Here is a 12,749-nt window from a genome sequence, read left to right as displayed (position 1 = left end):
AGAGCTTACAATCTAATAGACAAAAAACAAAGTAAGCAAATCAAATCAATTAATGTGTACAGGAAGGAGGAGAGGAGGGTAGGTGGAGGCAAGTGGTTACGAGTCAAAAGCAATGTTAAAGAGGTGGGCTTTCAGTCTAGAGTTAAAGGTGGCCAAGGATGGGGCAAGACGTAGGGGCTCAGGAAGTTTATTCCAGGATACAGCATGGGCTAGGGTTTCATTGTTGGTGGTTTATGATTAAGTTGTTTTACTATGTTTTTGTTTGTTGCATGAAAATAAATAAACTAAAGACCAGCTGCAAATGCCTTCATAGTGGTTTCCATCACTAGAGGGACAATTTAAACAGAGTTCCTATAATCTGTGTCCAGAGGATTATCAACTTTATGTCTACCTTAACAGTGGGGCACACAAAGTCCCATCGTATCCTCAGGATGTCCACAATGGACATGCATGAGATAGACTGGCATACCAGGGGGAAGTGCAAGCCAAACCTAACCTCTACCCAGGAAATCTAGACTGCCCAACTTGACATTTCGTTCTTTAGATTGTAGAGGAATGTGGTAGCCGTGTTAGTCCACTCTTAAGGTTATCAATAGAAATCAAACAAAGTAAAACAGGGAAACGAAAATAAGATGATACCTTTTTTATTGGACATAACTTAATACATTTCTTGATTAGCTTTCAAAGGTTGCCCTTCTTTGTCAGATCGGGTTCTACATAGAACGTTGCTACTCTTTGAGATTCTGCTGTGGAATCTTGTCACTCTTGGAATCTTGCTACTCTTTGGGGTTCTACATGTAGAGAGGTGTTGTAGCCGTGTTAGTCCACTCTTAAGGTTATCAATAGAAATCAAACAAAATAAAACATGGAAAAGAAAATAAGATGATACCTTTTTTATTGGACATAACGTAATACATTTCTTGATTTGCTTTCGAAGGTTGCCCTTCTTTTGCTTATTTCCGATCTGAGGAAGAAGGGCAACCTTCGAAAGCTAATCAAGAAATGTATTAAGTTATGTCCAATAAAAAAGGTATCATCTCATTTTCTTTTCCATGTTTTATTTTGTTTGATTTCTATAGATTCTACATGGAATGTTGCTATTCCACTAGCAACATTCCATGTAGAAGTCGGCCCTTGTAGATCAGCAATGTGGCCGCGCAGGCTTCTGCTTCTGTGAGTCTGACGTCCTGCACGTACGTGCAGGACGTCAGACTCACAGAAACAGAAGCCTGCGCAGCCTTCTACATGGAATGTTGCTAGTGGAATAGCAACATTCCATGTAGAATCTCCAATAGTAGCAACATTCCATGTAGAATCTCCAATGGTATCTATTTTACTGTCATAGTAATGCTTGAATGTTTTCACTTATATACACTGTCAGCTAGCACATTTGCTTATTTCCGATCTGACGAAGAAGGGCAACCTTCGAAAGCTAATCAAGAAATGTATTAAGTTATGTCCAATAAAAAAGGTATCATCTCATTTTCTTTTCCATGTTTTATTTTGTTTGATTTCTATAGATTCTACATGGAATGTTGCTATTCCACTAGCAACATTCCATGTAGAAGTCGGCCCTTGTAGATCAGCAATGTGGCCGCGCAGGCTTCTGCTTCTGTGAGTCTGACGTCCTGCACGTATGTGCAGGACGTCAGACTCACAGAAACAGAAGCCTGCGCAGCCTTCTACATGGAATGTTGCTAGTGGAATAGCAACATTCCATGTAGAATCTCCAATAGTAGCAACATTCCATGTAGAATCTCCAATGGTATCTATTTTACTGTCATAGTAATGCTTGAATGTTTTCACTTATATACACTGTCAGCTAGCACATTTGCTTATTTCCGATCTGACGAAGAAGGGCAACCTTCGAAAGCTAATCAAGAAATGTATTAAGTTATGTCCAATAAAAAAGGTATCATCTCATTTTCTTTTCCATGTTTTATTTTGTTTGATTTCTATAGATTCTACATGGAATGTTGCTATTCCACTAGCAACATTCCATGTAGAAGTCGGCCCTTGTAGATCAGCAATGTGGCCGCGCAGGCTTCTGCTTCTGTGAGTCTGACGTCCTGCACAGACTCACAGAAACAGAAGCCTGCGCAGCCTTCTACATGGAATGTTGCTAGTGGAATAGCAACATTCCATGTAGAATCTCCAATAGTAGCAACATTCCATGTAGAATCTCAGAGTAGCAACATTCCATGTAGAATCTCCAATAGTAGCAACATTCCATATAGAATCTCCAATAGTAGCAACATTCCATGTAGAATCTCCAATAGTGGCAACATTCCATGTAGAATCTCCAATAGTAGCAACATTCCATGTAGAATCTCCAAGAGTAGCAACATTCCATGTAGAATCTCCAATGGTATCTATTTTACTGTCATAGTAATGCTTGAATGTTTTCACTTATATACACTGTCATCTACCACATTTGCTTATTTCCGATCTGACGAAGAAGGACAACCTTCGAAAGCTAATCAAGAAATGTATTAAGTTATGTCCAATAAAAAAGGTATCATCTCATTTTCTTTTCCATGTTTTATTTTGTTTGATTTCTATTGATGTTCTTTAGATTGTAAGCTCATTCGAGCAGGGACCGGCCTTCTTTGTTTATTTTGTACAGCGCTGCGTAACCCTAGTAGCGCTCTAGAAATGTTAAGTAGTAGAAGTAGTATCTGCATGTCACTATACTTACATGATCCTACATATGGCTTCCCCATCAAAACCTTCAGGAAGCTGCCCGCCAGCCTACTAATACAATACCGCAGCGCTGACTGACCTTGTGTCAGCGGTAGAGAAAAGCGTCACCGCCGCTTCCCGCTCTCCGCGCGCGCACACCACACACACAGAACCGCGGAAAGTTTCAAGCCCCCCCCCTCTCTCGCTCGAGCCGCGCAGTGCGCATGCGTGCCGGCCGCGGAGCCGCTCGGGAGCTGTAGTGAACGGAGGGAGCCGATGGCCCGGGGCCGCGCCTGGCTCGGACTCGCTTTCCCGGCGTGCAGTGCGGGCGCGGGTAACGCTGCTGGCGCTGCCTCAGTCGGAGACTGTGGCGAGAGAACGACCTCGGCGGTGGCGGCTCCGGAGCCGACCAAAACAAGGAAATGCCGGCGGAGCGGGGCTGCCTATAGCTCCGCTTCCATGGCTTAAGCGGAAGAAGACATGGATTACGACTTTAAAACGAAGCTGGCGGCGGAGCGGGAGCGCGTGGAGGACCTTTTTGAGTACGAAGGCTGCAAAGTGGGCAGAGGAACCTACGGGCATGTTTACAAAGCTAAGCGCAAGGATGGGTAAGGAAGGAGAAGGGGGCGGGGCGTAGATGATGGACGGAGGGAGGGCGGGGCATGTGCCGAGTGGGAGGGGTTCTGGTGACAACAGGAGGAAGGAAGGAGAGAGCAGGCATTGCAGCCCTAGGAGTCGGCTCTCACCTCCATTATTGACAAAATTCCTGGGATGTGTCTAGGGAGGGGTTATTTCCACTGGGCCTGGAACTCCCTATGATTTTTTTATTTTTTTATTTATTTATTGCACTTGTAGCCATAGGAGCCAACTTTTCAAAATTTTTGGGGGTGCTAAGCCCAGAGGAAATAACCCCTCCCTGGACACACACAAGGAATTTTATCAATATTGGGGGTGCTCAAGCACCCACAGAGCCGGCTCCTATGCAGTTGTAGCCCACGTTTTCCCACCTATTTGCAGGCTCAATGTGGCTTACAAAGACCTGTTGTGGCATCGCCAAAGCAGGTTAAATAGTACAATTCGTGTTATAAAAGAAGTTAATGAAGACAAGAGGGTTTGTTCATGCAGTTGTAGAAAGATACATTCTGAATAAAGTTGGATAGCTGTTGTGTTATAGTTAGTAAGGGTTCTCGTGAAAGGCTTTGTTAAGGAGGTGGGTTTTCAGGGATTTGCGGAAGTTGGTTAATTCGTTGATCGTTCTCAGTTGAGTTGGGAGTGAATTCCATAGCTGCGTACTCATATAAGAAAAGCTGGTCGCATGTTGTTTACATCAAAGCGGGGAGTGGAGGGCAAACATTATTTTTTATTATGTATTCTATATTGTTTATTGTAAGCCACATTCAACTCAAACTTGTTTGGGATAATGTGGGATATAAATGTCACAAAAAAAAAAAAAAAAATTGGCTCCCTTGACTCCAGCTGTGACTTCCTCACTTCATTCTGGGCTGGCATAAACTCCCTCATGGCCGCCTTTCAGCTACCACCACTTCTCTCCACTCCTGCTGTGGTAAAAAGGGGTCTCAGAGACCCATGCACCTAAGGCCTTGCCGGTCACCCCCCTCTCTCATGCATACTTTCACATCACATTCACAGGGCGCACGATCAGCAGGGCCCATTGGTACTGTCTTCATCGTTCGGCTTATTGCTGTTGCAGGGCTGGGAAGAGGAGGGGAGGCGGTGTGGCAACAGCTGATCCCTCCTCTCAGGCACAGATTGCCTTGAGTTGCTCCTAGGGAAGGGGCGCAGGAGGGAAAAGAGTGCTGGTGGGAGGTGATGTGCATGTGCAGAGGACAGAGGGGGGAGGTGCCGGGGTGATAAAGGGACATGTGCACAGGAAGCAGGTTGGCATAGAGGGGTGCAGATGAGAGGCTGAAGGTGGGCATATGCAGAGGAGGGAGGGAAAGGGGTGTTGGTTGGAGGCTGATGAGGAAGTATGTGCACAGGAAGGAAGGAGGGAGGGTGATGAAGGAGGAAAGGGGGTGGTGATGGAGGGGAGCATGTGTGGAGTAGTAGGAAGGATGAGAGGAAGGGTTGTAAATACTGGTGGGAGGGAAAGGTGATGAGGTGGCCAGTGATGTGCTGTAGGGGGAAGATGTACAGAGAAGGAAGGCAGTGATGTGATGGAGGGAAGCATGTGCACAGTAGAAAAGAAGAGGGGGTGTAGGCAGTGGTGTGCTGGAGCAGGCTCTCACAGGCTCTCAAGAGCCGTTTGTTAAGTTATTAAGAATTTTGGGAGCCAGTTCTCCATGGCTACTTTAACAAATGGATCCCAAAATGTGGGCTTGGGCCCCTCCTGAATTCTCTTTTACTTTGCTGGCGAGAGAGAGCCCCGTGTTAGCAATTTACCAGCACACCCCTGGGTATAGGTGTTCCCTACATCATTCTCCCATGAGCAAGTGCATAGAAACTGGAGAACCGGGATACAGGTGCTGGGGAAGGAGAGAAATGGAGAGGAGCAGAGAGGGTAGCAGATAGAGGCATGCTGTAGGAGGAGAGAACAGTGGTGTAGAAGTGCTGCTCTGATGGTTATTCTAACTCTCTTGGAGGCCCACAGACTGATAATGTGAAATTATGACATTAGTGAAGATTTGCGGGGTGCTGGGGCACAGAGGTAATGTCTCTGGGAGTGGTTGGCAGCTTTGCAGAATTTTTAACTTTTTGCTTATGTGACTGCCTGTACTGTGAGATAAGAAAGGCTGAAATAATGAATGAGAGAGGGAGGAAAGGTAACCTTCAGCAGCAGTAGCAGGACTCAGCGTTGATGAGTTTCGGCTTTAATGATGATGCTGAGGAGGAGTGACTACTGGAGTCAGAATGCAGACGGGACTGGCAGTGTTTAAGTACCATTTCACTCATCCCTAGCACCTGCAATTGTTACGCTTCTTTTTCTACCTTGGATGAACTCTTATTAAAATTAGAGCAGCTTTCAAATTAAAAATTAGAACAGCTTTTAAACTAGAATCTAGGGGAAGGCTGACAGTAGTTCAAAAGCATATGGTTCAGAACAAGGTATCTTTCAAAGATATCGCCAAAACAGGGAAGATAGGGTATCCCGATAGCAAGGTTGCAATAGAGATGATAGTAGACCAGGTGTTTTTAAAGAAAAAGCAGACAAAAGATGCAATGTAACACTGCCAACTGCCGAGCAAGATATAAACAGGAACAACAAAAAAGGGCCCTAAGGCACGTTAGAGTTTTTAATATGCCTACAATTAGCATGCACTCTAATCGTGTATGCGCCTATAGGGATATTGTAGGCACGTACATGGTTAACGCATGTTAGAAATGGTAATGCGCCTATAACACAGTTTAGTAAACAGCCCTGGTAGTATTAAATGTCTATATGTAAATGCTAGAAGCCTAAGAAATAAGATGGGAGAGTTAGAATAAATTGCACTAAATGAAAAAGTTAGATATAAATAAATAAATCTTGTCCGAATCCCTCCCTCCGAGTTCGGGATCTCCCTCCCCGCTGAGTTCCGAGATCCCCTGCCCTCCCTCTGAGGTCTAAAAGTAATTTTACGTAGTCTGGGCTGGAGCGAAAAGCATGCAGTATCAGCACATCACTCTTCCCTTCTGTCTCTCTCAGTTCTCTGGGCCCGCCCTCTGAGGTCTAAAAGTAATTTTACCTAGGGGCTGCAGCGAAAAGCATGCAGGCTCAGCACATCACTCTTCCCTTCTGTCTCTCTCAGCTCTCTGGTCCCGCCCTCAAACAGGAAATGAAGGTGGGACCAGAGAGCTGAGAGAGACAGAAGGGAAGAGTGACGTCCTGAGCCTGCATGCTTTTCGCTGCAGCCCCGACTAGGTAAAATTACTTTTAGACCTCAGAGGGAGGGCAGGGGATCTCGGAACTCAGCGGGGAGGGAGATCCCGAACTCGGAGGGAGGGATTCGGACAAGATTTATTTATTTATTTATAAATGAGCTAGAGATGGGAGTAACTAATGAGGTAATTAAATTTGCTGATGACACAAAGTTATTCAAAGTTGTTAAATCGCGAGACGATTGTGAAAAATTACAAGAGGACCTTACAAGACTGGGAAACTGGGCATCTAAATGGCAGATGACGTTTAATATGGGCAAGTGCAAAGTGATGCATGTGGGAAAGAGCAACCCAAATTATAACTATGTAATGCAAGGTTTCACATTAGGAGTCACCGATCTGGAAAGGAATCTAGGCATCATCGTTGTTGATACGTTGAAACCCTCTGCTCAGTGTCAGCTGCGGCTAAGAAAGCAAATAGAATGCTAGGTATTATTAGGAATGGAAAACAAAAATGAGGACGTTATAATGGCTTTATATCGCTCCATGGTGCGACTTCACCTCGAATATTGTGTTCAATTTTGGTCACCGCATCTCAAGATATAGTGGAATTAGAAAAGGTGCAGAGAAGGGCGACGAAAATGTTAAAGGGGATGGGACGACATCCCTTTGAGGAAAGGCTGAAGTTTCTAGGACTCTTCAGCTTGGAGAAAATATGGCTGAGGGGGGATATGATAGAGGTCTATAAAATGAGTGGAGTGGAACAGGTAGATGTGAATCGCTTGTTTACTCTTTCCAAAAAACAGGGACTAGGGGGTGCTCAATGGATCTACAAAGCAGTAAATTTAAAATGAATCAGAGAATATTTCTTCACTCAACATGTAATTAAACTCTGAAATTTGTTGCCAGAGAATGTGGTAAAGACAGCTACTACTACTACTACTACTACTATTAAACATTTCTATAACGCTACTAGACTTACGCAGTGCTGTACAAATCAACATGAAAAAGACAGTCCCTGCTCAACATCTAAATTGGACAGATGAACAGACAGCTAGGGGTGGGGAAATTGCAGTGGTAGGGGTGATAAGTGAGGGTGTTGAGTAAGAGTAAAGACAGCTTAGCAGGGTTTAAAAAAGGTATGTATAGCTTCCTAAAATAAAAGACCATAAACCATTATTAAAATGGGCTTGGGGAAAATTCACTGTTTATTTATAGGATAAGTGCATAAAATGTGTTGTATTGTTTTGAGATCTTGCCAGGTACTTGTAACCTGGTTTGGCCACTGTTGTAGACAGGATGCTGGGCTTGATGACTCTTTGGTCTGTCCCTGATATCCCTGCCACCTTATATACCTTGTCTGGCTGAGTTATTCCCAGGGGCCGCCCCCAAAACCCTTGCCCATAACCCACTAAACAAAAGAAAGAGGTGATCAGACTTCCTGAAGGAATTTGTCACCTCCAGATACCAAATGAGTACTCTATGATCATCTAACTTACAGATCATACCCCAAGAACCTTCTGCAAAGACCTTCAAAAACACCAGGTAAGATACCAACTTATTCACATGAAAAAGGAGAGCACCTTAGGCAAGAAATACAAAACAATGCAGACACAGAATTAGCAGACAATGACAAACAGGAGTCCTTGCAAAAATGGGCCTGCAACTATGACACTCTTCTGGCCACGTAAACAGCCACCAGAAGCACCATCTTCAACAAAAGGTCTTTCAGAGTCACCCTCCACAGAGGTTCAAAGGGAGCACCCACTCGAGTGTTTAGCACTAAATTAAGATCCCACTCATGCACCACCGACCACAATGGCAGCCAAATTTTGATAGCAGTCAAGAACTGTACTACTTCCAACTGAGCTGCTATGGAAACTCTGTTCATCTTACCTCGGAAGCAAAAGAGCCACCACTTGGATTTTGACAGAACTTGGAGCCAAGCTCTGATTGAGCCAACCCTGCAGAACACTAAAATGGAAGTCAACTCCACCCACCAAGGAGACAAACCACACTTCAAACAGCAGCACTCACAGACTCTCCACACCTGGACATATGCGGCAAATAACCCTTCCATTTCAGATGCCACCTTTCAAGGACCAGGCTGTAAGACAGAAGGAATCTGAGGCCTCCATTACAACCAGCTGTCACGCCTCTCACCTGTTTACAGAAGTCCTCTGCAGTCCAGCAGCTGCCCACGCCAGAAGAAACTGTTCTACTTCCTGGAACTCTGCACTCCTTTTTAAGGAGGTTAGATTGACAACAGGAAACGGGGTGAGGCTATATAGCCCATTATATGGGTTGAACCCAGTAGGTGGAGTTTGCTGGCAGTAGGAGGCGATTGCCATCACACTGATTCACCCCAAACAATAGCAAAGGCTATTGAAAATAGCAAAAGATTGTTAGAAATAACGGACTGCCTATGCATGGTCCATCTGTAAAAAGTCAAAAGCTGTTCCAGTTGGATAAGTAGTGCCTTTTAAAGGTGGAAGACAATTTTTTTTTACTTATTTGACAGCTTTTTAATTTATTTAAAAGCTTCCCACATGTAGATATAAAATATCATGAAATTAAAGCTATCGCTAAAACAGCTTAAAAAAGTATTGTAAAGGTGGAAAAAGCACTAATAAAGGCTGTATTTTGTGCTATTTTTTCTACACTGTTCTATACAATACAGTATATATGGCCAAATTTCTGTGAGGATATCCTGTTTACTGATGGATTAATCTTAACTGTTTTAATCTGTTTGGGAAGTCTGATGTTATAAAGAATGGAAGTAAGATTAAACTCTCCTTTCATTGGGGCACATGGAATCACATCTTCACCTCATTTCTTTTGTACAAATGCATTATTCTGTTTTGAGCATGTTTCAGGGACAAGTGGTTTACGTAACTCAAAATAATAGAAATAAATATTTTCTTTCATGCAGATCTCTCATTTGTTTAAATATAACTTAATGGGCTCTACGCCCCTAACAGTTCATTGGTTTTCTTATATTTCGCCCTTGTGATGACTTACACTGTGCTAGAACTGGAAGTACAGTGAGACAGAATAATAGAATTCAGTAACATCCACATCTTATTAACTTGTAAAAAAGGCCCGTTTCTCACACAAATGAAACGAGCGCTAGCAAGGTTATCATGTAATGGCGATTATGTTTTTAAGGGAACCGTTAGGAGGCGAGTTGTGGTGCAAATTCCGCGCTCGCCCGCTTCCTGTCACCCTGCTGGTTACAATGGAGTTTGAGCGGCGCAGGAGTCTGGACGTCAACTGCCAGTTGTAGCACGAGTTCCTGCTTTGCGGCCATTCTGAGTTTGACACAGCGCTCATTAACGCATACGGCGTACGGGTTCCGAGTTCCATGCCCCCCTCCCTCCCTCCCTTTCCTCTCCGAGTTCTATGCTCCCCTCCCTCTCCTCCCCTCCGAGTTCCAGGCCCCCCTCTGAGTTCCAGGCCCCCCGCCTCCCTCCCTCCCTCCCTCTCCGAGTGGCAGCCCAACCTGCACTGCCCGCCCTCTCTCCCAGTCCTCCGCCTGCCTTTCGCCTTCCTGCATGCCGCCCAGAATTTAAAAGTTCTTGCCTCTGGGTCCAGGGCAGCAGTGAAATGCGAGCAGGCTCGGCGCTTCAGCCTGCCTTCCCTTCTCTCTCAGCTCTGCCTCTGGTCCCGCCTTTGCGGAATCAGGAAATGAGGGCGGGACCAGAGGCAGAGCTGAGAGAGAAGGGAAGGCAGGCTGAAGCGCCGAGCCTGCTTGCCTTTCACTGCTGCCGCCGGACCCTGAGGTAAGAACTTTTAAATTCTGGGTAGCACGCAGGAAGGAGAGGGCGGGCAGCGCAGGTCGGGCTGGCAGGGAACTTCCGTTCCGGGACTTCGGACGGGTCAAATATTGGGGGTGCTCGAGCACCCACCGAGTCGGCGCCTATGCCTCCATGTCCAGCAATTCTTCCCTCCCCTCCATGTCCAGCAATTCTCCTGTTCCCTGCCATCCGTGTCCCGCGATTCTCTCCTCTACTGCCCTCCCATCCCATCCATTCTCCTCTGCCTTGCCCTTCCCTCCCCTCGTGATTCTCTCCTCCCCTCGATTTGTACCTGAACGTTCTCTGGCTGGCTGGCGCTGGCTTCCCTTCCCTCTCACTGTTCCGCCCTCTGACGTCATTATGTTTTGACGCGAGGGCGGGGCAATGAGTAGTTATGGATGTTACGAACCCAGGCATCTAGACGTAGAAGGTTGGAGGTGCAAATTATTATATAGGATAATTGTGTTTGTAATTGAGCAAATGCTGTAATCAAATAATATTAGGAAGCTTGATGTCGACTTACTTAACTTCTGCTTAATATCAACCAGCTAATAATTTTAAGGCTAGATTTTGTCTGCTAAACTCATGCTAACTCATTTCCCCTCCACCACATTTGTTCATCCTTAGTTCATTTTAAACAAGAAACTAAGAAATGATTTACTGTGGTCTTACAACAAGGATATCCCATCAAGCTATGCATCACCATTTGGAAAACAAATGCCATTCAGCTCCATCTGTTCTACTGCTGCTTTCCTTCAGTCATCATTATTCCAGGACTCATCTATATACAAACACACAGCCAGGAGACAAAAATTACCCCCCCCCCCCACCACAAAAAAAAAAAGCCTTTTACAACCAAACATACTTGAAGAAGAAATAAATATATGTCACAGAACTGGAAAATGTTGGCACATTTAGACTGACTCTGGACTTCTGCATGAAGGTAGCTCTCATCATATTATTGAATACTAGTAAAAAAGGTCTGTTTCTGTAAGAAATGAAACGAGCGCTAGCAAGGTTTTCCTTTGAGTGTGTATGTTTGACAGAGTGTGTTTGACAGTGACTGTGTGAGAGAGAGAGAGAGAGTGAATGTGCGAGTGTGTGTGTGTGACAGAGTGTATGTGTGTGTGTGTGTGTGTGTGTGAGTGAGAGAGAGATAGACTGACAGAGTGTGTGTGTGTGGGAGAAAGACACAGACTGCCAAAGAGACTCAACTGTTTGAATTCTGACAGGCTCAAAGTACAATGAAAACATGTTGGTAGCAGGTTTTTTTTTTTTTTAGGGACTTTCTCATTGAACATGGAACAGGTGTTAAGTATTAACTTAAAAGGATGTCTTGTGTACTTGGCCACTTAGAAAGATGGAGTACATTGGAGTAAGATGACAAAAACCCATCTTGGAGAAGTGATATATCGTACTGGTATGGATGACAGCTGGGGCATACCCTTGGTGGATGATCTGATTGGCTTTTTCAGTTACTGTGGAAACAAAGTTTGAAAGAAGATTGGAATTCCTTGAAGTCAGCAGTCTTTGGTAGACTTTCTTTTTCCAGAGAACTTAATGTGGACAAATTCTTAGATTAAATAACGCTTTTTTAACAGGACATGAATCTTGAGGATTGTTTTGCTCTCAGTTCCAGGGTCGTCGTGCGTCCCTTCCTCCCTCCCTCCCGTCCTCTGCTAGCCCCCCTACTTACGATTTTTTGAAGTCTCACTTACCCAGTCGGGGTAATGGCGGATGACGACGGCAGTGGCAGCAGCAGCATCGGTAAATGGCGTACAGGCTTGGGCCGTCTCTGTCTCTCAGCTCTGGTCCCGCCCTCATTTCCTGTTTCCGCAAGGGCGGGACCAGAGCTGAGAGACAGACGGGCTGAGCCTGTACGCCGTTTACCGATGCTGCTGCTGCTGCTGCCGTTGTCGTCCACTGTAACCCCGACTGGGTAACTGAGACTTCAAAAATTCGTAAGGAGGGGGGCTGGCAGTGGATGGGAGGAAGGGAGGCACGACGACCCTGGAACTGTGAGCAAGGGGGGATCCTGTAACTGGGAGGGAGGAGGGATCCTGGAAGTGGGAGGGAGACCGTGAAACTCGGGGATCTAGGAGGGAGGGAAACTGTGACGTGTGTGTGTGTGTGGGGGGTTGATGTGCCGGGGGGGGGGGCTTGGGTGATGTACCGAGGGGGGGGGGGTTCTGTGGTGCCGCGCTTAAGGGAGCGGCGCACTGACAGCTGATTCCCAGGCAGGGGGAGGATAGTGACGTCATCCTGGCTACGGAGCCTAGCTCAGCAACTCCAGGAGCCACGGACACAGGCAACGTTGGTGGTGAGAATTATTATATAGGATCTCTCTCTTAAATAGCAGCAATAAACAATATTAGTGTATTTTTATAATATAACCAACTATTACATGGATCTCTGTATCATATGTGTGCATTACAGAATTTCTATAATTAT

General features: G+C 45.3%; 1 protein-coding gene across 1 annotated transcript in view; it reads left to right on the top strand.

Moving 5' to 3' along the window:
* Window positions 1-2,925: 2,925 nt before the first annotated feature.
* The window catches only part of CDK19 (cyclin dependent kinase 19), a 391,521-nt gene continuing 381,697 nt past the window's right edge, over window positions 2,926-12,749 (top strand). Inside the window, exon 1 of the mRNA XM_030199212.1 lies at window positions 2,926-3,290. Within this exon, the coding sequence (XP_030055072.1) occupies window positions 3,163-3,290 (128 nt within the window). The 5' untranslated portion in view covers window positions 2,926-3,162. The remainder of the gene's footprint in view (window positions 3,291-12,749) is intronic.

This window comes from Microcaecilia unicolor, chromosome 3 (assembly GCF_901765095.1).
Source record: "Microcaecilia unicolor chromosome 3, aMicUni1.1, whole genome shotgun sequence".
Lineage (NCBI taxonomy): Eukaryota > Metazoa > Chordata > Amphibia > Gymnophiona > Siphonopidae > Microcaecilia > Microcaecilia unicolor.
Note: the sequence above shows the minus strand (reverse complement) of the source record. Positions and strands in the feature narration are given on the sequence as shown.